Source organism: Notolabrus celidotus, chromosome 10 (assembly GCF_009762535.1).
Source record: "Notolabrus celidotus isolate fNotCel1 chromosome 10, fNotCel1.pri, whole genome shotgun sequence".
Taxonomy (NCBI): domain Eukaryota; kingdom Metazoa; phylum Chordata; class Actinopteri; order Labriformes; family Labridae; genus Notolabrus; species Notolabrus celidotus.
The window spans coordinates 19,393,782-19,420,884 of record NC_048281.1 but is presented as its reverse complement, the minus strand read 5'-3'; the positions used below and the strand labels follow the sequence as shown (position 1 = coordinate 19,420,884).

General features: G+C 40.2%; 1 protein-coding gene across 2 annotated transcripts in view; it reads left to right on the top strand.

Moving 5' to 3' along the window:
- vwc2l (von Willebrand factor C domain containing 2 like) overlaps nucleotides 1-21,334 on the top strand; it is a 34,704-nt gene extending 13,370 nt beyond the window's left edge. For both annotated transcript variants that reach the window (XM_034693275.1, XM_034693276.1), the window contains 2 exons: nucleotides 10,035-10,164; nucleotides 20,756-21,334. In XM_034693275.1, coding sequence (XP_034549166.1) covers nucleotides 10,035-10,164; nucleotides 20,756-20,907 — 282 coding nt within the window. In that variant the 3' untranslated portion in view covers nucleotides 20,908-21,334. The remainder of the gene's footprint in view (nucleotides 1-10,034; nucleotides 10,165-20,755) is intronic.
- Nucleotides 21,335-27,103: the final 5,769 nt, after the last annotated feature.

The following is a 27,103-nucleotide window of genomic DNA, read 5'->3' as shown; positions in this document are numbered from 1 at the left end:
ACTTCTTTACGTCACACTATGCCTGGTTGAGTTCCGCATTTCCAATATGGCTGCCGCCGTCGATTGGCTTCAAAACAGCGCTCAGGAACAGATGGGTGACGTCACGGATACTACGTCCATTTTTATACAGTCTATGGTCACCACACAAGAGAGTGCTACCCAAACTACTTATTTTGTAAGCACAAGTCCATAATGTGTGCACACAAAGAAAACAGTGTCTCCATACATTTCTTGTCATTTTGCCAAGAATAAAGAAAAATAAGTAAGCCATAACAAATGAAGCCTCCCCTTACTCATGTTGTCTGTCTCATATTCATCTTAAAAATGAATTATGTTGCCTCAAATTACACAAATGATATATAGTCATGTTCATGTTGAGTTTGATTCCATTTCATTCCAACACTGTACCTGCAGCTACTTCATGAATGATGCATCTGCTTCGAAAAACAAATAAAAGGTTTGGCAGATTTAGCCCTCGAACACTAGCATTATTTTGAGAAACATAATATGATGTATAATCAACTCCTTTGCTTTCCACTAAAGATGGAAACATGCCTTGTGGGGGGGAAGAGAAACTGAGTGTGTGCTGCATGCAGATTGTGGTTCAACTGATTCTAATTAATCCCATTTTATGTTTTGGGGTTATGCATTTGCCGTTTGATTGGCAGCTGATCAAATATTCATCAAAAATGGATCCTAACCACCCAATTAACTAATTGACCTGCTACTACAGAGGATTCATGTGTGTGCTGTGCTTTTAGCCAGAAGAAGATGCTTTACCTTTGATGTGAGCAACCATCCATTGCTGGCCAAACGCTCTGTTAATGAGAGGACTGTTATGTTGTTAACCTGTTGCTAGCTGAGAAAGGAGTAGTTTGTACTTTCTTGTTGATACTGTTTACAGCTGCTTGTTTTGACTCAAACTTTGCAATAGATATCATCCAATCAGGAGAGTCTTAAATATGAGAGATAATTTAGTTTGTATGACGTCATTGGGAATTTAACGTGACATATTCAAATCTTCAAAGGGGTGATGAGGCTGACTGCAGGATAGGATACCCTGATAATATGGAGCTAAGGCACAGGTGATAGTGGTGGGTGTAGAGGAAGGATGCAGGATGTGCTAAACCCAGACACTCCTCCTGGGAGTGAAGGTGATTTGGGTGAAGGAGGGTCACAGCGATACAGGTTGAACAAAAAGGAGGACAGATTTAAAGTTTGGCGGCAGCAGGGTGGTTGGTTTATTAGGTCATGGCAGAACCAGGTTTATGAATACTTTAAAGTGGATCCACCCATGATCAGGTGACAAGAGAAGCAGGAGGACATAGACAGGAAGATAAAGAGATGCAGAGTGATATGAATGAATGATGAATAAATGATGAATGAATGGATAAATATGGAACAGTCTCCCTGCTTGAACTTATGCTGAACTTCGTTTAGTTGCACTTTCATTGGCTTCACATTTACATGAAAGCAAGACCTTAACACCGAATTCAGATATATTTTTCAGATATTTTAACCCTCCTGTTATGTTTGTTTCTCTGGAACAGCAATAATGTTGAAACAATGAAACATTATTGCTGTTCTTTAATTCTCACAGATCATGGTTCAATGAGGATAACTCACTCGTTTTTCATTAAAATTAATGTTAAAACTTTTTTAATGTACATCGGAAAGCCCTAAATATAAATACAATAGTTTTACATGACAAATAGATTTTTGTTTATTATATTTTACATTTTGATTTTTTTTTTTTTTTAATGAAGTGATGTTGATAAATTAAACTCGACACCTCTTCTGTCACATGCTGCCCAGATTTTTATGCTGTATTTAACTGGTTTGGAAGGCATGTATTGTCTAAAATAGACTTTAAAAAGGGTCAATTTGACCAGCAACATAACAGGAGGGTTAAACATGACAGGTCCTGACTCGATCTTGCACTTCCCTGCATGTGCAAAAGAACAACAACAAAGACGTCTAGAGGGTGTTCAGGAAAGTACACATGGCCACCACTGAAATAAGCATGGTTTCCAGTTCCATGTTGAAATTGATGTGCAGTGAAAGCCGGTGAAGCTATGAGCGGTTGATAGTGAGGAGGAGAAACCACCTCCGTTGCAGCTGTCTTCCATGTTTGTTGTGATTAAGTGTTAGTGGCTCCTGCTCCCACCAGCCCTAGCAGTGCAGAGCTGTAACGTGCGTTCCAAACTGGCTGTACCTATTGAGTGCCACATATCTGATTGAAGAAGATCACATTCTGTGTGACTTTTGCTGTTAAAATTGTCATGAAATCACCCGATTTGGGTCCCTATTGGCTGAAATGTGGGCATATTCTTAGTGTTGATGCCAATCTAAAATTGTCTCATACATGTTTTCTTCGTTGTTTTCTTTTAAAGATAACAGCTTTAATATGACGACATATCAAAAAGCTGTCCTGTATTACCCTGATGCTATATACCAACCAATATATCGTTAAGGCTCCAGTTTTCATCCTGGTTTTAAATCATGTCTTGGTATTGATCATGTAAGGAATGCATAAAATCTGTGAAACCAGGTTATTCATATTCTTCTCCAGTCTCTTGTACTGTGCGTTAATGCAGGTCTGTCTGATCCCTCAATTCAAACCGTCCATTTTTGCACCAACTGAGCTTTTTTTCAGTATTATAGAATGATCCATTTTTTGTTTCTAGCAGAATTCTGCTGCATTTTGATTTCCATTCCTCTATCTAATTAGCTGCATTAAAAGAAAGAGAGCAACAACACATTTTATCCTCTGCATTAGAGCTTGAGGCGCTATTAGATGTTCACTTTCTCCTCACAAAGTGTTTAAAGGAAATAGGGCTGGACGTGACTGTCACACTGAGTTAGTGTTCCATCACATCTATTGTGACTGAGAGGTGGACTTTGACTGTTGGATTCAAAAGTTAAGTTATTGTACAGATGATTTAAAATTGCATTATTTGTTTTCCAAATTAGCTGATGCTGTCTATCACTATAGAGACAAGTCATTTTGAATGCTGTGTGCTCTTTATTTTGTAAATGAGACTTCCATTTAGAGTAAAATTGACAAACAGGTGTACTATAGGGTGCAGTTGCTTGTAAATGGTAAGTCATCATCATTGCCCTCTGCCAAATGCCAAACCTGAGGCTTCAAAAGAGAACTCACAAACTAAGGGTATACAGTCTATGGAAGTCACTTCTTCCTGTCATTGAAAGTCTGTAGGTGTAAGGCAGATAGCCTCTCCCTACAACTACTGGAACCATCTTGGAAACAAGAGTGTCATGTATGCCATGCAACTTCTTCTCCAGGTTTTCTTGCCATCTTGAGATATTCATCTACATGGTGTCATCTACAAATAATGAAAGTCCCTGGGGTCTTGTTTTTGCGCATGGTAGACTGCAATTTGGATTTTTATTGCGTGTTAAAATGCCATAGAATCTGTGTTTCTGTTGCTTCTGACTTGCACATACATTTTTTTAAGTGCTTGTCTGGGTTTTTGAAGCCATACAATGTATCCCTACATAAAATTCCCTAAAATCACACCAGGGATAATAGTGGGTATGCATACACCAAATCCGAGTTTGCACCTCCGTTTAAAGATGACAATAAACACAATATGAAGCTCATTATTGCCGCACGCTGTTGCTTCAATCCCCTGATGAGACATATTTATTATTACCTCACATAATCCTGACTGAACTTGGGTTTCTGCTGCTGGAAGTGTCAAATTAAAGTGTAATTGCTTTTATATGTTACCCAAGGTTAATGTACCTTGTCTCCAGTCAACCAGGAACTCTCATGGGAAACAAAGCTAGAGCAAGCCTTAAATATTTCATGGCTAATCCCAAGACATGGAGAAATATTCCTGTCGGGAATACACGCAGAATGATAAAGCTGGATTCAGCCATGACATCACGGAGCCTTATTGCATGTGTCAGGTGCAGCAATATAATCCCACCCTGACAACCCCCACAGGTTAAACCTGTCAGGCTGACAAAATGGAGTCCATCGTCCATATGTATGAGACAACATCTCACTGTGTTATTAGTGCATGTCTGTGTGTGCATTCAAACTGTCACAGGGGTGGACAACATGACTGTAGAGGTGATAGAAAAAAATAGAAAGTGCCATGATTTCTTCACTTATGTGGACTTATGTGTCATGTAGGGGAGAATGGGGTTGGTTGTCACACTTTTTATTTTTTGATGATTGCTCATCATAAAAACATCTTTCAATAGTCATTCCTACATTAAATTGAAGCTTAAGGTGTTGGCTTGAAATGTGTATCCTTCTCATTTTCCAATTCATTGTAACAAAGAGGCAATTAACTATCAAAGACACTCTGACACATTGTGACAACCAACCCCATCACGGGGATGGTTGTCACACGATGGGGTTGGTATTTCAAAGGGAAAAATCTTTTAAAAAAGGCAAGAAGGCAGAACTAAATTTGAAAGTTTAATTGCACTGACAAGTGATAGGCCTACATAACTTAGTGCATTTTAACATAAAATGAGCAAGGAACATGAAACACATCTTTAGGCCAGCCTATATAACAACATAAAGAACAAAACAAATAGGCCTAACAATAATGGCCTACTCAACTAGGCCACATGCAGTCACTGCCTGAGTTACAGTGATGGCAAATATAGGGTCTGCGCACTCCAACTCATTTCACCATGCTTGATTTGGGGATAGGGGTTGGTTGTTATATGTCACAACCAACCCCAAAGAGAATGTGACGACCTACCCCAACTGGAATTTTTTGCTAGCATCAAGGCTAACAACCATCTAAAAACGACTTAGCTAGCTAATAAAAATATAAACTATAGCTTTCCCCTCACACTTTGTAAGGGTAACACTTGTTTTGTTATAAACCCGTCGTTTAAAAGCCTAGAAGAAAAATACTGAGGAGCTGAATATTTACAATTTGACTTGAAAAACACAAAAAGTCATCTCACCTCATGTTCAGCTGTCTTACTCCAGAGAAGACTATTGAGCTCTGATCTTAATTCCGGAAATGTCCATACCCCAATTAGAGAGACAGCGCCCTCTGGTGGCGAGATACAACGAGTGTGCCAACCAACCCGTGTGACAACCAACCCCTTTCTCCCCTACTTGTGGATGGGTTAGATATGAGTAGCTGACAGGAATTCCCAATAAGGTGAGCATATAAGTTATAGATGTTCAGGTGCCATTTCTATGTGTGTTTAAAAGAAGCCTTTATCTTGTCAGTGTGGGTTCACCAGAAAGAGGAAAGGCCTTGAGATGTGTCTCAGTGGATCAGTGGATCTAATATATGCAGCAGACACAATGAATGAGCAAACAAAATCAATCATCATTAACATCACTCTGAGTGGGAGTCATTTGAAGCAGATATAAGGAACAGAGTTTCTAACACCAGAATACAAACAAGTTGTCAACATTTCCACACAGAAATTCAGAAACTGTTGCAGCACTCATTCACTGCCTGCAAGGAGTCGATTTTGAACAAAATACATTAATAACCGTTTGTCGCCTTTCATGAACGACATATCTGATAGACAGCTTCTCATCCTTATTTTTATTCCCACTGACAGTGTTGACATATCAGAGAGGGCACAATCACCTGAGACAGTTTTATTAATGTTCTACCTCAGGGAAGAAAAGAGGAATAATGGGAGTAGAAGCTGTTTTAAGTTTGTGTCTGAATTGTTTCTACTCTGAGCCTTTAATGTCGAGCATTTTATTTCAACTTGATTTTGCAGAGTTCATTCAGACAGTAATAATTTCAGTAAGTACATCCACAATCAGAGAACGGGTTCTGCATTCCCACTGTTATGCTCCTCTCTATCTGTTAATGTTGCAAATATTTAATTTGTGGCTCTAGTGCATCCAGATTGCAGTAAATTCCTGTAAAAATACGAGGCTGACTTCCCATTTTGTGGCTCTTAATGCATCCTGGCAAAGCTGGCTGATAAAAGTCACATTAAAGCATCCAGATTTACCACAGCCCATTCACTTATCTCTGCACAAAACTGGATTATGAACAGAGGAGCTGTTGTTGCTGTTGTTGTTGAACGGGGTAATATATTTTCTGAAGCTAATGCCGTTGTAAAGGTTGATTTGCAAAATAAAATAAAATCTTATGACCTGCACAACATTCAGCTTTTAAAGGAATAGTCTGAGTTGATTTTGTGGAATCGTCTCAGTCGTTTCCTTACCAAGTCTAAGATGAAAAGTTTGATGCCAATTATCAGTTTTGGTGCAGTAAATGTGAAGATTGAACCAAAAGGCTCATATGCATTGCCAGTTATAGGCAATTTTTTAATGCCCCGTTTACATTTTGTCTACAATGTGAAATGGACAGAGGCGTAATGGTGTCGTTTTGACTCTGATCTGCTATTGGAGTCAGTAACAGAGGCAGTATGGGGGGGAAGACAGTGGCAATGTGACTTGGTGGAACAGCACTGTGTGTATGTGTCAGAGTGTGTTTGTTTGCCAATGTGTAAGTACAAGAGGGTGATAATGGCAGAACTGTGTTATGGCGCTTTTGACATATTGCAATTTGTATTTGACTAGCATACAATGTATATGGAATGGACAAAACAGCAGATATCCTGTGTGAAGCCATCATTTTTAGAGCTCATCTTGGTGACTGGCTGCAGTATAGGTCATAAACCCCACCTCCTACATTATGTCAGATAGAAAGTTAAAAGACATTGTCAAATCTATGCAAGTATTATTTTTTGACAAGCCTAGTTTTAATTAGTTATTTGATGTTAAACAATTCGTTAGCCTTGCATAGCTTGACAGGAAACAGCGTGGCCCTGGCTCTTTCTAAAGTTAACAAAATCATCCATCTTCAAGAACTTCTAATGCAAATTAGTATAAAGTCCAAACAAAAAACACAAACACACTGTAACCCCCTTAGCTTCCACTAGTTAGCTTATGAAACAGGAGCTTATGAAATGGAGAAAGTTTGGGGACAAAGGAGACCAGTTTTGAAAGTTAAATGTTATCCCATTTTTGCCTGATGTAGGATTTCAGCTGCTCATAGTTTGGGGTCTCCTTTGTCATAATTTTTGTGTTGTGATGCGGCAAATGTTTTCAATCGTTGACAGAAACTGCAGGCAGGCCAGTTTAGCACCTGGACTCTTCTACTACAGAACCAATTAGTAGAAGAGTTTAACCCCTCCCCTCCCTCCCCTCGGAGCTCCTCCAAAACGATGCCCCTGCTCACATGCATAAGCGCCGGTGATTCGCGACCATATGATCGTGACTGATTCAAAACCAGTCCTCAGCACATCATTTGTGTTTCGCTCTACGTCCACTCATGTCTCACTCAGTGATAAGAAAACACCAAAACATTATCATAGTGAAAGTTAAAAACACAAACATGAAATGTACGCGCAGGAAGCGGGCAGAACGGCAGGACAGGATTTGATTGGTTTCATAATTTGGCTCCTGATGGCAGGGATTGGTTGGTGTTTTCCAAGGTTTACTCCGGCTGTAGATAGTCTTTTTTCACTCTTTTTTTAGAACACATTATGTATTGATTACCATCAGGACATAAAGATAATTTTAACCAGTATAACAAAAAGTGTATCTGAATCTGACTACCAACCCCAGCTTTAATGGGTCCTAGATGTGTAAACTAGCCATTCCATGGGCACTGCATCACCATACCATCAGGGATGCTTGTTTTTTGAATTGTGTGTTAATAACAATACAGGTGGTCCCTCCCCCTTTCAATCCATGATTTCCAAAAAGAAAGTCATATTTTGACTTGTCATGGTACATTTATAATCTGCATTAGAGAACATAGCAACAAACTGTTTTCATAGACAAAGGTTTTTGGATGTGATTTTGAGCCTATGCAGTGATCTCCACTACAGGGTCATTTACGTTTTTTTATGCAGTGCCGCCTGATGGCTCATAGATCACGACCATCTTGTATCAGTTATTGGCCTTGTACCATTTGTGCAGAGATTTCTCCAGATCCTTTGAATCTTTTAATCATCTTTTAATGATACTCTGTACTGTCAATGAAATCCTAAAATTCATTCCAATTTAACACTGAGGAACATTATTCTTAAAAAGCTGAACTAGATCCTCACCCAGTTTCTCACAGAGTGGTGAGCTTCTTCCTATTTTTACTTCTCACAAATTCGCCTCTCTAGACCAGTGATTGTCAACTACTGTGCCGTGGAACACTAGTGTGCCGTGACAGATCGTCAGGTGTGTCGTGTGACATTTTCCAATTTCACTTAATTACTCCAAAAAAATGTTATTGCTATACTGCATTTTTTTCCCCATGTAGTGCGTACAACAGCGACGGATAAATATTCAAAAACAAAAAATGAAAAGTCCAAACTGGTACCTGCACAAAATTCTAACCTGGATGAAGAGCGTAATATGGGTGGTGGAAAAGACAACTTTTATGAGCTACAACGGTGTCTGCTAAATCAAAAAGCCACACACTGGCAGAGACATTAATACTACCTGCAAAAGCTATTGTAAATAAGATGTTTGCCCTGACACTGTTAAAGAAGTAGCCAAAGTCCCTCTCGTATATAAATAGATTCATAAATTGAGAGACTAAATGTGTGATTTTCGTAACACTTTTGGTTGGTGGTGTGACTCCAGATTTTTTTGATGTAAGAAATGTGCCTTGGCTCAAAAAAAGTTGAAAAACACTGCTCTAGAGTGTCCTTTTTATACCCAGCCATGTTACTTACCTGTTGCAGATCAATGTTATTCATTAGGAGATGTTCCAACATGGGATGTTCTTTGAGCATGTCTCAACTTCTTTATTGTTTTATTGTCCCTATCCCAACTGTTTCAAAATATGTTACTGTCATTTTCAAATTTAAAATAAGCCAAATGCAAAACCATTAAGCTCTGTTTTTATCAACATTTTACATAGCGTCCCAACTCCTATGGAATTGGGGTTGTAAGTTATGCTAACAGGCTTCAGCCCACAACTGTATTACCATAAAGATGTGACACGACCTCCTCTTTAACCCATCGGCAGGAAAACTGAAAGTGTATTTCCAAACTGTTGCTCTGTTTTTGTGGAACAGATAGAAGGAATGTGACTCTTGTATAGCTAAGGGTAAAAACACAGTTAGTCAGCTCGTTGTCATTCAAGAGCAAAAGAATGCTCATCAAGTAGCTGGTGTTGAATATAAATTGATTTGTATAACATATTGACAGCTGAATTTTGGGAAAGTTTTAGACTTTGAATCATTCAAATGGATTGCTCACCCAGTTCATTATGACTCATCTGAGCCATTTTGTCCGGCTGCTGCTGCTGCTGCTGCTCTCCACATACACCAACCTGCCTAACCCTAAAAAAATCAATACTTTGTCAAATGTAAACTGCAGATCCGTTATAAAATATGAAGCATTTGTACCCTTTAAGGTTGGTACAAAGTAATGAGTCACTGGCAGATCAGACCTGGTGCAAACAGGCCTGTCGAAAGAGTGTTCACTGTGATGAGCAGAAGGAAAGTGTAATATGATGAACAGCTGACCTTTCGTGATTTGGAAACAGTTTGTATTTTTCCACTCCATGTAATTGCATTACAGTTCATTTTACGGTCAAGAGACTTTGTAAAGATAGAGTCAAGTAAGAGGCAGCGGCACAGAGAGCTGCATAGCTCTGATTTACATGTTGCAGAGTAGGTTAGATAAGCCTGTGAACTGCCTCCTGAGGTAGCAGAATGCAGCAAAATACTAAATATCATAACCACAGTTTTATAGACCGCTTTATTGGTTATTTCTAGTGATTTTATTCCAAGTACAGCCACCGTTTGTTAAGATGCCAGTGGCCTAATAAAGCTGGCTTAGTGCATAATTTATTAACTTGCCTCTTTGTTTATGATACAGTCAGAGATACATATTATAGGAATATATATCCAAATGGGAAAAATCTGCACAATGCGCACAAGAGGAGGCTGTTCTGTAGTAATCATGTTGAGTACACACAAGGTGAAACCTACTGACTCATCTAACCCAGATTCCTGATTTCTCTTCCCCTCTCTGCCCACAGCCGTCACCCTGTGAATGGTGCCGCTGCGAACCAAATAATGAGGTGCACTGTGTGGTGTCCGACTGCGCTGTCCCAGAGTGTGTGAACCCCGTGTACGAGCCGGAGCAGTGCTGCCCCATCTGTAAAAACGGTAAACACTCGTCTCCTCTGGAATTCAATGCACACACACTCCTCAGAAGTCATTAAATTTTCATTAAACCGATGACGGGAAGTTTATCTGCAGTATCGTCATTTGATGGCCGCGCCTTTAGAGGATGAGGATGTAATTGATGTTTTATGAATTAAAATTATTACCTTGGGCCTGTTGGACACTAATGAGCAGTACTAGTTTTAATTATAAATGACACACTAAGCAGAGTAAACATTAGCCCACTGATTAAAGGCATGGTAGGAGGGACTAATGGGTCCTCGGAGAGCCTTTTATCTCCCAGTGCCCCGACGCCCTTGTCACACACAGCCAATCCCTAAATTAGAATTATAGGATTCCAATGGTTCATTGGCTATTTACAAGGCGAGGTGGGAGATTTCTGTTTGCCAGCATCAATCCTGAGGGAGAGATGGAGCTTTATGACTAAAGTACAGTAAGTGCCCTTCTACAGTGTGATCCTAGCTTGAACGATCAACAGCAAATAGTGCCGGCGGGATATATCAAATGCTGTTACAACAGAATGGAGTATTCTCTAAACAGACTTTTATTTTGTATTTTTACAGGCCTGAAATGTGAGTAAAAGATAATCTGAGAGTTAAAAAAAAGATGGCAAAGTTTTCCTGAGCCTAAAAAAAGATCCACTTTCATAATTGCATGCCTTATTTTTGCATTCAGTCTTCTCATTATGAAGGATGTAACGCCAAAAAATAGACATTTTTCATGAGTATTTCTGTTGAAAGAAGCTTAAAAAAACCCAAATATCCTGAATATTATTTCTCTTCCTTTCAGGCTGTCGTTGACCTATAAATGTGAAGAGAGGAATTTAGTTTGAGGCAGATGCTAAGTGGCCATTTCAACACAACTACCCACATTTTCTTTCACACTTGCGCTCATTTCTTCTTCGTCCCCCTTGCCTTTTTTTTTTTTATCACACACATACACACACCCGCACACAAACACCCACACTAACAAGGCTGCAGAAGCTGCTAGCAAAGCGCTAATCCAGGCTGACAGGACACAGTGACACCCTTGGCATTTCAGGGTAGGCCTGCCGTTTCTAGACTTCCCTAGGGTGCATGGTCAGGCTCTGGCAGGCAGATAAATCGCTATAGGAGTAGATGGCTGAGAGAACAATGAAGAATGCTATTTAGCTTTCATTTTTGGCCATGTGAAAGGAAGACGTTTACTCATGTGCTCTCCTTAGACATGCAATTAACCGAAGACATTTTCCTCTTGCTTTACCTGCTCCAAGCATTTCTAATAATAAGGTGAAACGAGTCCAACCCTTCTGAAATGTCAGTGTATTTTTTGCACCACCTCTTCTCACCAGGGGCAGCTTATAAGACAGGACATGAGCAGAACACTTCGTAGTTTGGTACAGGGGTTGTAGTGTCGGTTTTGCTCTAAAATACCTAATGCCTCTAGGTTTTGTACTGTGACATTGTCATTTTTAGTTAAAGCTTTCTCAATTTTACCAACAGTCTGTTGAGTAGAAGAGTTAGCAGCTTGTTCTAGCAGCTTATGACAGTGGTGCTTTAGCTTAATGCTATCATTAAAATGCTAACATGGTCACAATGGCCCTGTCACATGTTCCCACATAGCAAAATTGGTCTGATAGGCCTGGGCCAGATCTGGCGTCAAGCCGGCACTGCTGGCTGACTGCTGGCATGGCAAGTGGTATGTCAACCAGATGTGGACCAGGTCTGGCAATGATGGCATTGTATATATGATGGCATGCCACATCTGGCCCGATTGTGGCTTGGTTTATGTGGCCCAGACCTGTCCATGCCGCATCTGGGGAGATTAAGGTTGAGCTTGTGATTAAGCTGGCCCGTGTGTCGGCCATCTCTGGCAAACTATAGCTGGGCCACTTAAGGGCCGTCTGGGCTGGACTGAGTCTAAGTGTATTGTGGGCCAGAACCGGGCCAGACCAATTTTGCTATGTGGGTTGTTTAGGAACAAGATGCACTATTATGTAATTAGAATAAAAAGCCACAGCCAGTATGTATTTGTGAGTCTTACTTTACTTTCTGTTGTGACAAACGTTTAAAAGTGAGAAAAGCTAGTAATGGTAACCATTTGTGAACATTTAACCAAAATATAACTCAACATGCTTGAAGTAACAACTAAGTAACAAGTGATTCAACTAGATGATGTCACTAAAGGCCCTTTTCCTATGGGCACGGTACCTTGTGTCAGATACCAGTTTTTCGTACCTGCTCTGCTCTGGTTCCAAGCAAGCTGAGCCGATACTAAAAGGTGATGTCGACGGACTGCTGGCCACTGATTGGTCAGAGAATGTCATCACCGAAGGGTCATGAGCGCAACGCCAAACAAAGGAATCAAACCCGCCACTTAAAAAAAATCGACATCTGTACTGTAACATTGTTACTGTACGCTCGGCCTACGACAAAAAGCCACAGACCGAGATGCAAGTACACCATTGCCTCGATGTCCTTTATTGTTTGTGATTGTTGTGTTTGTGTCACGTTTAAAATGATGTGAACGCAGTTTCGCACAGCTCTGTTATGAAGACCCCGCCCACCGTGAGTCGGTACTCGGGCTGGTGGAAAAGGTACCCAAACCGAGTAGAGCTGAGTCGAGTAGAGTTGAGTCGAGTCGAGTAGGGCTGGAACTGTGTAGTGGAAAAGGGCCATAACTGGTAAACATTTAGGCTTTCTGTTCAAACTCTGGAACACTGCTTTAATAGAAATGTGCAGAGAAGCTGGATAATCACATCCCTCACTATTTACGATGATTTCTGGGTAAGTCCCACCAAAGCTCCTAGAAATACAGACAAACAGAAATCACTTACTGATTTCAAAACCTATAGTAGCCCTTGTAACGACTGTCTGAAGCACCACAGCCCCCCCTGCAGACATTCATAGTTTTGGTCTAATATGCAAGAACTAAATATTTATGAAGGCTCTGCATTAATGTTTCAATGTACTTAATTGAATCTTGCGTTGCCAACATAACATATGAATTAATCTTTTTGGTATAGCTGTGTGAGTTCTATTTGGTGCTCATGATTGATTAGCCTATGTGTGCTCATAGTCAGGACAAGATTGATAGACTTATTCATGAAATAATCTAATTTCAGTAGGTCATCTCACATTGTTTTGATCAACACTTTAAAAAGATTAACTTTAAATGCAGAAATTAAGAAGTGATGACATAATATCTTGAACCCCCTATAGTCAGAGGCTGCAGGTGAATGCTGGGGAGATGGCGGGACAGGAAAGCAGTGGCGTTGGCAAAAGCAGAGGCAGAAAGTGGAAATCTTGCAGCTCAAATAGACCATCTAATTGGGAGGATACATTGTCAGGTGATTGTGAGAGCGAGGCATGGCAAATGTGAAAGCAGTGCAGCTCGAGTTGCCTGCCTGGACTAGCTTGCAGGCGATGCTCCATTACTTTTATTACATTATCACTTTGTATCAGGGGGAGATTGAACAGTTTTGTCTTTCTAACATGCATGGCTTTATTTCTTAGTTAATCTTTACTCGTCTTATCTCACAAATGTGCCGATAACAGTTGAACTGTGAACTTCTTAAATTGTCAAGCTGTGTGAGATACTTTTCAAAGCATCTCTGATATGACATTAGAAGCTTCTGATGTCACCAATCTCATGACTTTTTCTGTTTGACACAAGCTCAGACACTTCAGAAAAAACAGTGTGGATCACTGAAGTAATACAAGCTTCCACTCATCTCTAGCATTTGGTGTTGTAAAGTCTGCATCAGTGCCCTCACACACTTGATGATTTAACAGTGGGGCAGCTCCAAACACTCACACACTTACCAAGAGCACGCCTTGAAGTCCCCAAGTTTGGAGATTAGGATTGAGTCACTGACCATTCTAACATGTTGCTGTTGATCAGATAAGATTAGTACATGTACTAAATAGTTGCGCATTTTAGAGTCCATGCTTGTATTTCCAGGATTTTATATGACTGTCTTTTTTCAGACTGAATGAAGCAAACTCTACCTGGATAAACAAGGTCTGCTGGGTTACTTACATGAAACGCAGTGTCATGGTTGAAGAGGCTGATTCATCTGCAGATCCAATCCAATCCAATCCAATCCAATCAAATCCAGCTTTATTTGAATAGCACCTTTCATGCATGCAAGCACCCAGTCTCAAGTGCTTCACATAGAACAAACAGAAAGAAAGGTTACAGAGATCAATAAGTAGTAAAAGGCTAAGGCAAGAAAGATGATAATAAAATAATAATAATAGTAATAATACACTTATGTATATAGCACCTTTAAAAACAAATGTTTACAAAGTGCTTTGACAAAGCGTAGTTCAAATAGCAGAGTTAACAATTTGACAGACAGGGAGGAGAAAATTTAATCAATGCAAAACAAAATGCAACGGAAGAGGTTAAAGGGAATACACGTCGATTAAACAGTATGGAGTGGTGTGCCAATGGACCAGTAAATCATTGTTCAGAGTTTCTTCAGGGTAAATAGATTAAAAAAAAAAAAAATGGAGAAGTAAATAAAAGCATTAAAAGGGCAATAAAAGAGGTTTTCAGAGTAAAAGGACAACATCACATCGGGAAAATTAGAAAAAGTGCAAAGGATGAATTAGGAACATTAAAATAATAAAAGAAAATAATAATAATAAATTAAAACAATAAATAATCAAATAAAATTTAAGACAATGAATTAGTTGGATAAAAACTAAAATTAATAATAAAATAGTTAGAAAAATAAAGTCACATAAAAGCTAGTCTGTAAAAATGGGTTTTAAAAGGAACCCCGGCTACCAAAACGTATTTTCCTATATGATAAATGTTTGTATCAGCTATATAAAAACAATAATAAAATCTCTCAAAATATCTTAGTTTGTATAAAACTGGAAAAAATATTTTCACTCGTAGGCCACCATTGTTCTTTGCGTTGCAATGATGTTTGGGTAGTGACGTCATTTGGTTGCAACAGACTGTTTTCTTCATGCGTGTCAGCTGAAGCATGTGATTCCTGGGTGCTCTGTGAAGGCTCTGATGAACTTATGTTATGTTTCGGATCTGCCCAGGCCCTCGCTGAAAAAGTCATCATCTGAGAGGAAAAGATCCAGAGATTCACTGTCCTCCTGAAACAGTTTTTTCAGCTCATTTTCACAATTAGCAGCATAAACGTGGTCTTGAGTAATAAGTTGGTGCGCATCAGCTGGCCACTGTACCGCTGCATCAGATGTGTGTTTTTCTGTCTGAGTTGCGACATCACTCTTATTTGGAGAACAATGTACACTTACGGACTGCTGTGTTGACTGATCGGGGGACTCGTCGTCAGCTTCCTCCGTGATCGTGGTAGTGGTCGTGGTCGTGATCGTGCCCGATGGTTCGCCATCAGAGGCTACATCTGCAGGTGCGGGTTGTTGAAATCCCCGCAGGAGCACATCCAGCGTCTCCTGCCTATGGCGTTTCCTCGTGTGGACTTCACTCTTTTCCCGTGGGCGTTTTGTCTGTTTATGAACGAAAACTGACAAAACAGCATTGGCTTCAGTCTCTGTTTATAACTAGCAGCACTTGTGAGCTCTGTCATCAGCCTAGGTCGGCTAAATGCATCAAATGCATCTGGAGTGAAGTGGTGAGAACATAGCCGCGGGTCCTTCGGAAGTTGTGTACGTCCACAAGCAATTTCCCACTCCTTTCTTCTCTTTTTGTCTCTTGGAAAGCTGTGTAGACATCAGTTCCCTTGTTGCCCTTCGACTGGAAATTACACCCAAACGCAGCATAGTGTGGCATTATTATGGTTTTCACGCTCCTGAAAGCCAGCGAGTAAACACGGCGAAAACCAGAGGCTCAGCAAAACCCAACCATTACACGTCATCAACCCAGCTTGCATTGTGCTAGTAAAACAATGGCTGCGCTCGTAGGTTAGAATATGTGTTATAAATTTTGCTCTTTAAAGAAATAACAATTCTTCATGTCTATTTAACAATGCATTCTAGTATGAGACAAACATTAAAGCAGATTTATGCCTAATAGTCCCCACAGTCGGGGTTCCTTTTAAGAAGAGATTTAAAAGATGTCACTGACTCTGCGTGCCTTATCTCCTCAGGGAGGTCGTTCCAAAGTCGAGGAGCTCTGACCGAGAAAGCACGATCCCCTAAATAACAATAAAAGAAATCAAAATAAAATCTAATAATAAAAATAATTTAAATGTAGACCAGTTACTCCATATAAATAGCTATATCAAAACGATAGGTATTTCATTTAGTTTGAAAAACACAGAGATCATTCTACAGTGTAGGAAGCTAGCACCTCAGCACTAAATTTGCCCCTTTCCAGTAAAGTTGCAAGTTGAACCTGCATATTCTGGGATACATAAAGGAAAGCTATTTGTTTCCTAAATTCGATTTAGGGCAGATCCTAATTACATTTCAGCATTTAAAAATATCCCTTTGAATATATTTCTGTTGTAACCTTGATGAGCAGACTTCTCTTGACCTACAAATAACCAAGTCAAAGCTACTTTCTGCCAACCCTTTGTCAAGACGATTCATTATTAGAAGTAGCTTTTTAGCTTGTCTGCTTCTCTTTGTGCTTCACCCTGAATACAGCAACAGAAAGTGGAAGGACAATGGAGCAGTCAGCTATTCAAAGTGCTTATCTCTGAGCTCCACATTCATTAAGTCGGAGTGATGCAGCTCTAATCTTTATCATGACTTATATACTGTAAATTCATCAGGGGACATATGTAATTATATAATTGTCCTGGAGAAAATGATGATGAGAAGCACTTGGAAAACGTCCTGTTTTTCTTCCTTTTTTTTTTGAGGATGAGAGGATTAAAGCATGTATAGATCTGCTGGGTCTTATCTATTTGAAGGCTGTCATTGTGGTTTTATAACAGACATATCATAGAGTAGCAGTGTCACATAGCTGTCTTTGGTTAGGTAACATATTCAGAATGACATTTTCTGTGAACCAGCTGCAGGTTTTGTGAATAAGAGGTTTTTGGCAAGTGAGTTTTTTGTGGAGTACATCTTCCCTCAAGGCAAAAAACAATCATATTTGAGCCAAATAGACTGTAATGAGACCTAATATGCATTCACTCCTTAAGCTGTATTCACTTAATGTATGATGTGCTGAGACAGTTTTGACATAGGACAAACATTTTCTGTCTCGGGTGAATTTTATTGGCCATGAATCGATCACAGGCTCGACAGGTGACAGTGCGCCCTTGGAAAGGAGACAGGTAGCTCAAACTGTGTCCTTGTGCCTTCAAATCTATCTGGCTATAAACAATCACACTTGGCAGCGTCACCAGTCACTCTCTTCCCTCATCAACCTCGGCTGAGTTTGTCCTGTAACCTGTGCCAGCGGTCCAGAAGCAGATCAATGAGAGTTAAGACTTGGCAAGCGCTCTCAATGTCTCCTCTAAGCTCAGATCAAAGGGCTTTTATCAGGTCCGTATAGAGCATTGGACTCAGCTATACTGGGGCAAGAAATGAGGATTCTAAGTAGCTAACGGCCCTCTGAATATAAAAAAGGACAGCTAGGGCGTCCTGTAACTTATTGTGACTTATAAACACTGAAGTAGACAGATCAAAATCCTTTGTTCAATAGAAGCAAAATCTAGTAAATGTACAATCCAATTCCATTTTCCCATCTTTAGGTTATCAAAACACTTAACGTTAATGTTGGGTAAAAGTTGAGTCTTGGTGAAATACTGCGAGTGTTGGCATGCTATCAAATTCCTTTCAAGTGTGTTAGTTTGGTGTGTTTTTGCAATCATCAACACAAAACTATGTTCCTGACCTGACTTTAACACTAGAAGAGCCAGAATTCCATTTCTACTATAAAGGCCACGAGAGGTCGTTTTGACCGCCAGATTCCAAATTTTATTATCTGTTATGATAAAAACCCAATATAGAGATTGATGTGTTCATTGTTTAAGAATATACATTATATTTATATACTGTATAGGATGAAACTTTCCTCGGTGAGTCACTTTTATCCACTTCTTATTCAGATAGATCGCCGGTCTGCTTTGTCCAATACTGGAACAACTGTCAGGCTTCCTTAGCAGTCATCCCTCTCTTGTGCTTCTGTTTGCCAAAGTACTACCCCCCAAGCAGGGGCTTTTCAGGGGGGAGATTAACTACCCCTGAACAAAATTTAGACCCTGGTTCCTCCAGGTGAAATGCACGTAGTTCAGGGGTAAAGTCCCTAGTTCCGGGTTACAGTTCTTGCGGTCGAAAAACACCTAAAGGCCGATTTTTGCCAAAGGCTGAACCGTCACTCCTCACAAACTCCCATGCATCCCTTTTGTTGGGATGCTCATTGGACAATGCACACACCAGAGAGATTTTTCTAGGTGTTCTACTTTGATGTGTTTTGCTGGTCTAGCTGTCAGTGATGGCTAGACTACTCAATACTACTCCTATGGTGTCTGGGGGAACTGCAGTGTTTGGTCCATATGTATAGGTTTCCAGGAAACAGGCAGAAATACTTCAATAATAATGGCAGAGTACAGGCAGAAGGCTCCATCCGTATCTGACAGAGAGCATAAATGAGCCATGAAAAGTTGCTACCAGTCTGGAGATGTGCAATATGTATCCATCTTCTCATGCAAATGTGGTCACTTCTGGTTGAAAAAAAATGGTGGCAGTTAGAGTTCCAAATTCTTGGCTTCACAGTAGCAGCATATAAATCAATTGTTAAAGGCAAAGTTGCCATGTCTGTTATTTACATACAGACAATGCGTAAAAGAAGTGTCATGGATTGTTGGATAAAATACTTAAACATGCTTTTTTCTGTTTAGTGTAACAGAAGAAAACACACAGGTGTTACTAAAAACAACAGCAGGTTCTTCATTTCAAGAGTACATTCAACAGAGTGACGCTAAGTCAGCATTTACAACACAGCGACCCTGGAACTGAAGAACTTGACAGCAACCATTCACTCTGTTATTTACTCTTGTGCTGTTCTAACTTTGACATAATAAAATGTCTGCTGAGAAAAAGAGGTCTATCTTGTTCTCGTTCCCCACAAAACTCTCTTCAGCAGACAGAATTAATGGGGCTGCAAAGAAGTTGTTTTTGAAAGAGCTCTGTTCTTCATGCAAATTTGCAGTGTCGACTCGGGTAAAGTGGAAAAACAAAGACTGAGAAGTAGAGCTACTAATAATAATATGAGCCTCCAAACAGGAAGCTCAGATAGACCGTCTTTTTTCAGAGCAGATATTTCAACTTGGCAAAGCAGGACAGGCACAGGTGTTACAAACAACATTAATAATGGCACAGATCCCAGTAAGCCATGACAGTGTGGCAGTGAACCAGCATTCACAACACTGAAACCCTGAAACTGAAGCCGCTAAATGGAGTTCAGCCATCATTCATTCATTGCTTTTCCTACTGTGACAGGAAAAACTGTCCTCTTGAAAAAGACCTACAGTATCTTGTGTCCAAGATGAGTGATTTTCTAGGTACTCATGCAGCTGACTCATGTCCCTAAATGCACTCCAGGTCTACTAACCATACAGCCTACACTAAATCAAATCTCCTGGGACTATTAGATGTCCATTAATATTATCCATGGAAGCTACTGTGTCTCCTAGAGTTATGGGACATATGAGTATTTTATGACTACTTGTAGAGGGCTGTTGAATTGTGCAGATTTTTTACAGAGCTGAATACTGAACTCTATCCAAAGTCACCGTCACACCAATTGAGCTCCTGATTGCTGTCTTTAAATGATAAAAAAAGGAGCAAATTCTTCCTACCCCTCTGCATGAAGAAGAAGAGTAAGACATGTACGCCTACGATCAGCCCGAGGCAGGAGAAACAAATTAGATAAACCACTTTCATTTGGTATTTACCAATAATAAATGTGCTGTCGTTTCCACAAAGGTAAGGCTTTTTCTGGCTTCCTCGAAAACAGATCCTTGGATGTACCCAGCCTAATCTGCCTGTATCAGCTTAGATTATCAAATACATGAGTATGAAGTGTGCCAGTGGTACACATTCCAAAATGTTTGAGAATTAATCGAGTCTGATCAGTGAAAAAGAATCCAAAGAAGTAAAAATCCTCCAGTGTTTTAAGGAGATGTCAAAATGAACCTGTTATTTACTGTTTTGGAAGCCAACACAGAGAGTGTGTACGTGTGTCTTCATGTGTGTGTGTGTGGAGAGGAACCATGTAAGGAATAGCTAAGGAGTTCTTTGGCCTTTTCATACAGGCTGAAGTGATTAACACCATCCTCCCTACTGCCTCTCAAAGCAGATTTCTCTCTCTGTACTCCAGCCTCTCTGTACTGCCAAGCAAGCGCCTGGCAGGCTTCTCTGCTCGCGGCGCATTAGGATGCAAAGCGCTCCATGTCGAGGGAGAAGGGGAGACTAACAAAAGCGCTTTAGTGTTGCAAAAACAAGCCCATCGGTGCATGCCCGTGAAAAGATCTGTACGTCTGCTTTGACTCCCCCTAACTCCCTGCAGCTCTCTGCATCACTCCACCACCCCACCAAAAAAGAGAAGCTCTCAGGAGGGCCACATCCATTTCTTGTCGTTCTAACTCCTTCTTTCCTGTCTTTCTTTCTCTTCCCTTCCCATGCGACAGGTCCAAATTGCTTCGCTGGAACAACGATCATCCCAGCCGGAATTGAAGTAAAGGTGGACGACTGCACCATCTGCCGCTGCCACAACGGAGACTGGTGGAAGCCGGCGCAGTGCTTGCGGCGGGAGTGCCTCAACGGCCAGTCGTTGTCATAGAGAGACTCCACCTGGGATGGTGGGAAAGCTCAGGCAAGGCCCTGCCTACTGCACCATTTTGTATGATTGACAGAGCAGGAGCACAATTCCTAAGCAACCTGAGACAGCATAGTATCAAGGAGATGCTCACACAAGCTTCACACAAATACAAATTTAGCCACTGGGAAGAAGACGGAACTTGTCTCCTGGCTGTTTTCACCCTCCAGTTTTAACCGTCCTCTATATTTTCAGAAATTGACTTACTTGACTTGCTGCTCTCACACAAAAAGTTTCTAAGCTCTTTGAACTCTTTCCTAACCATTGGCAATGTTGGATTGCTCATGTTGATTTCTGTATGTACGTCATCTGCTTGTTGTACTTGTCTGTCACAATCACGCAGGTGTTGTAAAGTTCAAACAGCAGGAAAACAAACTGTAAGCACACTTAACGGCGCTTCTTTTCTTTCATACCAGAATTGACACGGCACTGCAAAAGTGTGCTCAAGTTTCACAACTTCACTCTAAGAGCTTGTTTACAAGATGCACATCACACCTACATGTTTGTGTCTTCATAAGACTTTTTATTGCTATGGCAGGAACTCACCTCTAACACTTAGATGACGCTACTGTCAATTTTATAAACTGTTGTAAAATGCCCAAATGCTGATTTTATTCATCAAACTATTGTAGTTTTGAGTCATGTTTCTCTATAATAGCGGCACAGGCAGGGTAAGTTAGTACTGAAGGGTTCGCTGAGGGAAAAAAGGAGATTGGTACGCCAACTATGGGAAGAGTACATTTCAAATTCAGCAACACTGCAGCAAAACAACTTTGGGCAGCCTCTTTCCGGCTTAATTGTCGTTATTGTTGTCTCTCAGAGGTCCATACCCCCCCCCCCCCCAAAAAATATTCCCTCTAACTAACTGCTTGAACTTGTTATCAAGGCAATTAGTGAGCCAAGAGCAGCCTGCTTTAATTTCCCTTAATCAAGGAGTATTCTGTGATAAATCATCCAGCTGGGTGCTTGGCGCTGCCGCAGCCTGCATGCTGGGCACACTCAACCAGAAGCAGCAGACAAAAGGAGGGAATCTGCATCTGCCTGAGCAGCATTCATGTGCACATTGTCCATGTGAGCATACACATGCACACCATTCATGCAAAGTCTCCTAGCCAGAGTAGTCAGAGCTGCACCAAGTGAAGCCACTAACTTGTTAAAATACAAGGCTGTTACATTATCCCACTGCTATAAGTTATGTAATAGATTATCAATACCTTCCCTCCCTGTAATGTTGGAAAAGCTCCTCCAGAGTGGTGTGGCAGTGGCTGGGGTTATAACATAGACAAGCTAATGTATTGCCTTGATATTTTCTAAGACTAGAGTGGTCCTCAAGTGGTCCAACCTGTGAGAAAAAGCCCCCAACCAGGCCCCGAATCCTGATATTTTTTACATGATAAATACTAGTCATTAATCCAGAGGTGAATTTCAGTAAACCCTTGCCATTCATCACAAGAATTTTTTTCCATTTCCAGAAAATCCGTTCCTGTTAACCTTTTAGACCCTATTCCTAGGTGGTGATGGATGATCTGTTTAATAGCTGCTACCAGCACCCTGTAATGAGACAGATATGAACATGCTATAAAGACCCATGATTAAGAGCTGTGTTTTCTTAAAAATCACTACATTTGGGGAGAATCTTATTGTGTGCAAATTGTGCTGCACGTTGTAAACGATGGAGCACATGGGTAGTGGAAGGAATTACGGAATTGAAAGAGTGGGGGCGGACTTCAATTTTAGGTGCAACAATGGAACTTAGGTCATTTTCATCAATAAGCTACAGTGATTTAGTGTCTTTCAATGGGAAATGACAGACCTCATCTATCTGGCTTGGGGTCTGCAGACTCATAAAACAAAACTGACATCTACGGTTTATCAATCACAGCCTCAGCGCTCCACACATTTTAGGATTAATAAAAGGAGCGTCATTCATCTTAATTACTTTAAATGCCAAATAATTATTCATCTCATGCATGTATCTGAAAATATATTGGTGTTTTCTGGGTAGCAACAGAAAGTAACTAGGGTGAGTGTGCCAGTTGACCGGTGTTTAGAGGCATTGCTGCCACCAACGATGCCTTACTGCTTCTGTTCTAGTCATGATTCACATACTGTACATACAGGAAAGACTGCTTTTTAGTGCTGCTGTGTTTGCACTTCACAGTGCGGTGGTTTTCCCCAAAGCTAGTTATTGTTTGACCATCCAACATTCCAGCAGGGTCACTTGCATATTCATTTGACAGCCATTTTTTTCTGATATCACTTTCAGGTTGGGAGGCCGAATTCTGTTCTAATGTTGTACTGCTGTGCTCATAGTTGCAAACTCTGTATCTAATAAGTCATTAGTGTTTCACCACTTGCTGTAGACATCAGTAGCTAATGAAAATCAAGAAGGCCATACTTCAAATTTATACTATTTATCTGTTATACAATTAGCTACCATTTAACAGTAGCTAACGTTCTCATTTAGCCACTTTCTAGCTAATAGTATCATTTTATAGTGAGATACAATAAGAACTTGCTTGTAGTTAAGTTTGCTAGCTAACAACAGTTCTAGCTAGCTTAAAATAATTTCAGTATGCAACTGGATAAAGCTAATGTTACTGCAGTAACATAGCACATAGTTGTAGACAGACTTAAAATATGGACAGTCTAATTGACGTCATTCATTGGTGTTTGAGGGGTTATGGAACCCAAACATGGCGGTCTCCTTACTACGAATGCTGACTCCAACTCTTGTGTTGTAAATCTAGAAGCAGGTGGACTTCTTCGTAAACATGTTTCGTTCTGTTGTAAAAAATGTGGACTCTAGTGGCAGCAAGCCTCAAATTGGACACTGGAAGAACTGCTTTATTTTTGTTTTACTCTTTATTGTTTTGTGTAGTTTAGCATAGGCTTCATTTTCCCACATTTGTTCTGTATCAGATGAGCTATAAAATACTATAGCAATGGCCCGTCATGCTTTTTGGTGGACTGAACGCAATTTATTGATTTTGTTGTTTGTGTTTCAAATATGCAATTGTTGCTTGTTTTTGTTGTTGTCAGTGTTCAAAGGCTGTTTTGTGCAGTTGGGTATCATTTGTGTTGGCTGATTTGTCTTCTATATTTAGTTTGACCGTTAAAGAGGAGCCCGTCTGCCTTGTGTGGGTAACCTCCAGCAAATGTTGGCACTAGCACGTTGTAAAAAGATAGATTCTGTCTCCTCTTCAAAACGTTGCTACAATATGTTGTGCAGGACGATGCCCCCCAGACTTTCAGTAGGCTATGAGTTATCTTGTCAGCAGCTCACCAAAAGAGAAGTTTTAAAGGTGACATATTATGCTCTTTTTCATCAAAATATATTGGTCTAAGAGGTCCCCAAAACATGTCTTTAAAGTTTATTGCTCAAAAAAACACTTTGAAATCAGATTTTGGTCTGCCTGTAAACCCCTCTTTTTCAGCCCTGCTCAGAACAGTCTGTTTTCTGTGTCTGTGCCTTTAAATGAGAATGGGCTCTCTGACCACGCCCCCTCAGGAAGTGGATGTGGCCTCAGCTCTCCAGCACGTTGATCTAATGTTTACATGTTGGCTGAATATACAGTACATGGCTGCTCACAGACCCGCGTTACTTCAGCCCTCTGAATTTGATCCAGAATCTGATCCTGACGGAGAGGCGCCTGCAGCAGGACCTTTCTGAACGATTGGTCACAGATTTTGTGTTTCTTGTTGTTTTATTTGTCAGTATGTCTACGTGTGTCTTGGTACACAGCTACAAACATGTAGCTATGTGGCTATGCTAACTAGCGCTAGCACTTTTCCATGAAAAAAAAATGAATCCATTAGATCTTCAAATCTGCAGACGTGGGGAGTAAAACCGACCTTTGTGTTTATTAAGACAGCCTACAACTAGCATGCCTCCCTCCTAAGCTCCTTGTTAGCACACGTGTGCAGGTAATAAAAACGGAGGAGGAGTTGAGTTGTATTTTATACAGTCTATGGGCTGAACAAGCTCCGAGCTCTGACTTCTGTTACAGACCGGATGTCGTTGTGACGTAACAAAAAACTGAAACGGCTCGTTTCAGCACACATTTACAGAAAGGTGGAGAAATCAAAACAGGGGCAGAATGGATTTTTTTTCATTTTTGGGGGGTTTGTAGACATGCCAGGGACACATATTTCAGGTAGAGAACCATTAAAAAGTCGATTTTGCATGATATGTCACCTTTAAATCGCAATGATAACAATAAGTTATGTACCTACTTTCATCTGGTTTGTAAAGCTAAAACACAGCAGTATGACGTTATTGCATTGAGACTTCCATCCCTGAGTGTGATGCTGCCAGAAAATGGCTGCCATTTGAATGGAGTAAAATTGTAGGGGTACAAACAGTTCTTTGTTGGAAATAAATGTAGAAGCCACGAAAATTGCTTATGGAACTGTTCACATAATCTGTACCCCATGACGATGGGCCATTGCAAGTCATTGTAGTGTTCAAATTGCTCGGAGGGGTATTGCCTTTGATTAACCAAACTGGATTGCTCTCATCTTTTTAATTTTCAAGCTACAAACTGGTGTTATCACGAGGTGTACATCAGGGTGCAGTGAGGAAAGTTCTTTTCATCAGAAAGGCAAGTCATCTAGACTGTACTTCCACAGGTAAGTGCGGGTTGTTATCCAGGCTGCTGGTGGGAAGTGGGGAAAGGAGAGATATGAAATCAAATAAGCAAAGCATATATTCCGAGCACGTAGTAAAGTTAAAGAAAACCATGGAAGAATTTTTCTCAACCCGGCAAATGAGATGCAGAAATGCAGGAGGACTGTAGCAGTGCTTACAATGCACTGCACTGTAAGCTGGTTGACTCCTTAAGAGCTGTCGTAAAAATGACTGTTACATCTCTGCGCAACAACCAAACAAGATGAGTTTCCATCCAGGTGGATTAACATACATCATCTCTGTTTGAAAGAGTAGGCCTCATTTAAAAACACAATATACATAGTTTATGTGGCACAAATCCCCTATATCTGAGAGTCTTTTTCTGTTTACAGCAGGTATTACATTTATCTCCACAAATTCAAGAAAGTGCAGTGTCATAGACAAACATGCAGCAGAGTCTGCCTTTGTTTATTTTGCGTCATGAATCTTGAGTCTTTCTGTATGTTTGTGAATGTCTATTCAGATGACACCATCTTTCATTCAATCCACAGCTTGTACATGGGCATTTTGTAAAGGTAAACCATTTGCTCATCCCATGAGACACCGACTTACTGTAGCTGGAACTATGAAAGATTGTTTTTTTTGTCCCTTGTGTTTTTTTCTTTTTTTTCTTTTTGGCTTTTTTTCAGCAACGAAACTGTTATATAAAGTGTGCCTGAAAACCAACACAGAGTATCTGGGATACAATGAGAGAAACACTGTTATTATACAATCAATTGTATTAATTTTAGGGACACCAAGGGGTGTGTTGATAAAGGACTCAAATGTGGGTTTATTTCTTTGGCAAATTTGAGTTTCAAATTGAGAGCATCTTTGATTGTATATGACTTCATGCTCACACAGGTTTAACCCAAACTGTACAAGAACTAATGAGTCTAAATTTTAAAAAGCTAAACAACCCTTGGTGTTCCCCCATGTTGTTCATATGTAAATACCTTCAAACGTATAATGTGTATTCTGAAATCTGAGGTGGAGTAAAAAAAAAAGAAAAGAGAAATGAAAAATGTGTATCATTGATCAAGACAAAAAATATTTTGTTAAATAGACTCAAAAAGAAGTGATATTTGGACAAAGTGTGGATTTATTTTTAATGCTCATCCCTTTTTGTTCACCTGGAAGTACAGTCATGTTTTAGACACACTTAAAATGCTTAAGTTGGCATCAAGACAGCACCATTAATAGGCTGAAAAATGTGACCTTCTTTACTGCAAAATGAATGAACGTAGACAGCATGTAAAAAGTCAACTGAACCTCAGAGAATTCAGACACATTTTCTATGTTCTAAAACCATACAAGGACCAACAAACAATCTATGGTATGACACTTATGAGCTAACACAGGTCCACAGGTCCCTTTAACTGGGCCGAGAAATATATAAGTACAGTATTTTCCGGTCTGTGTAAGAGAAAAAAATAAGAAGATTTCAGTGCTTAATGGTTTTGTAATGCACGGTGAGTTCAAGGACATTAC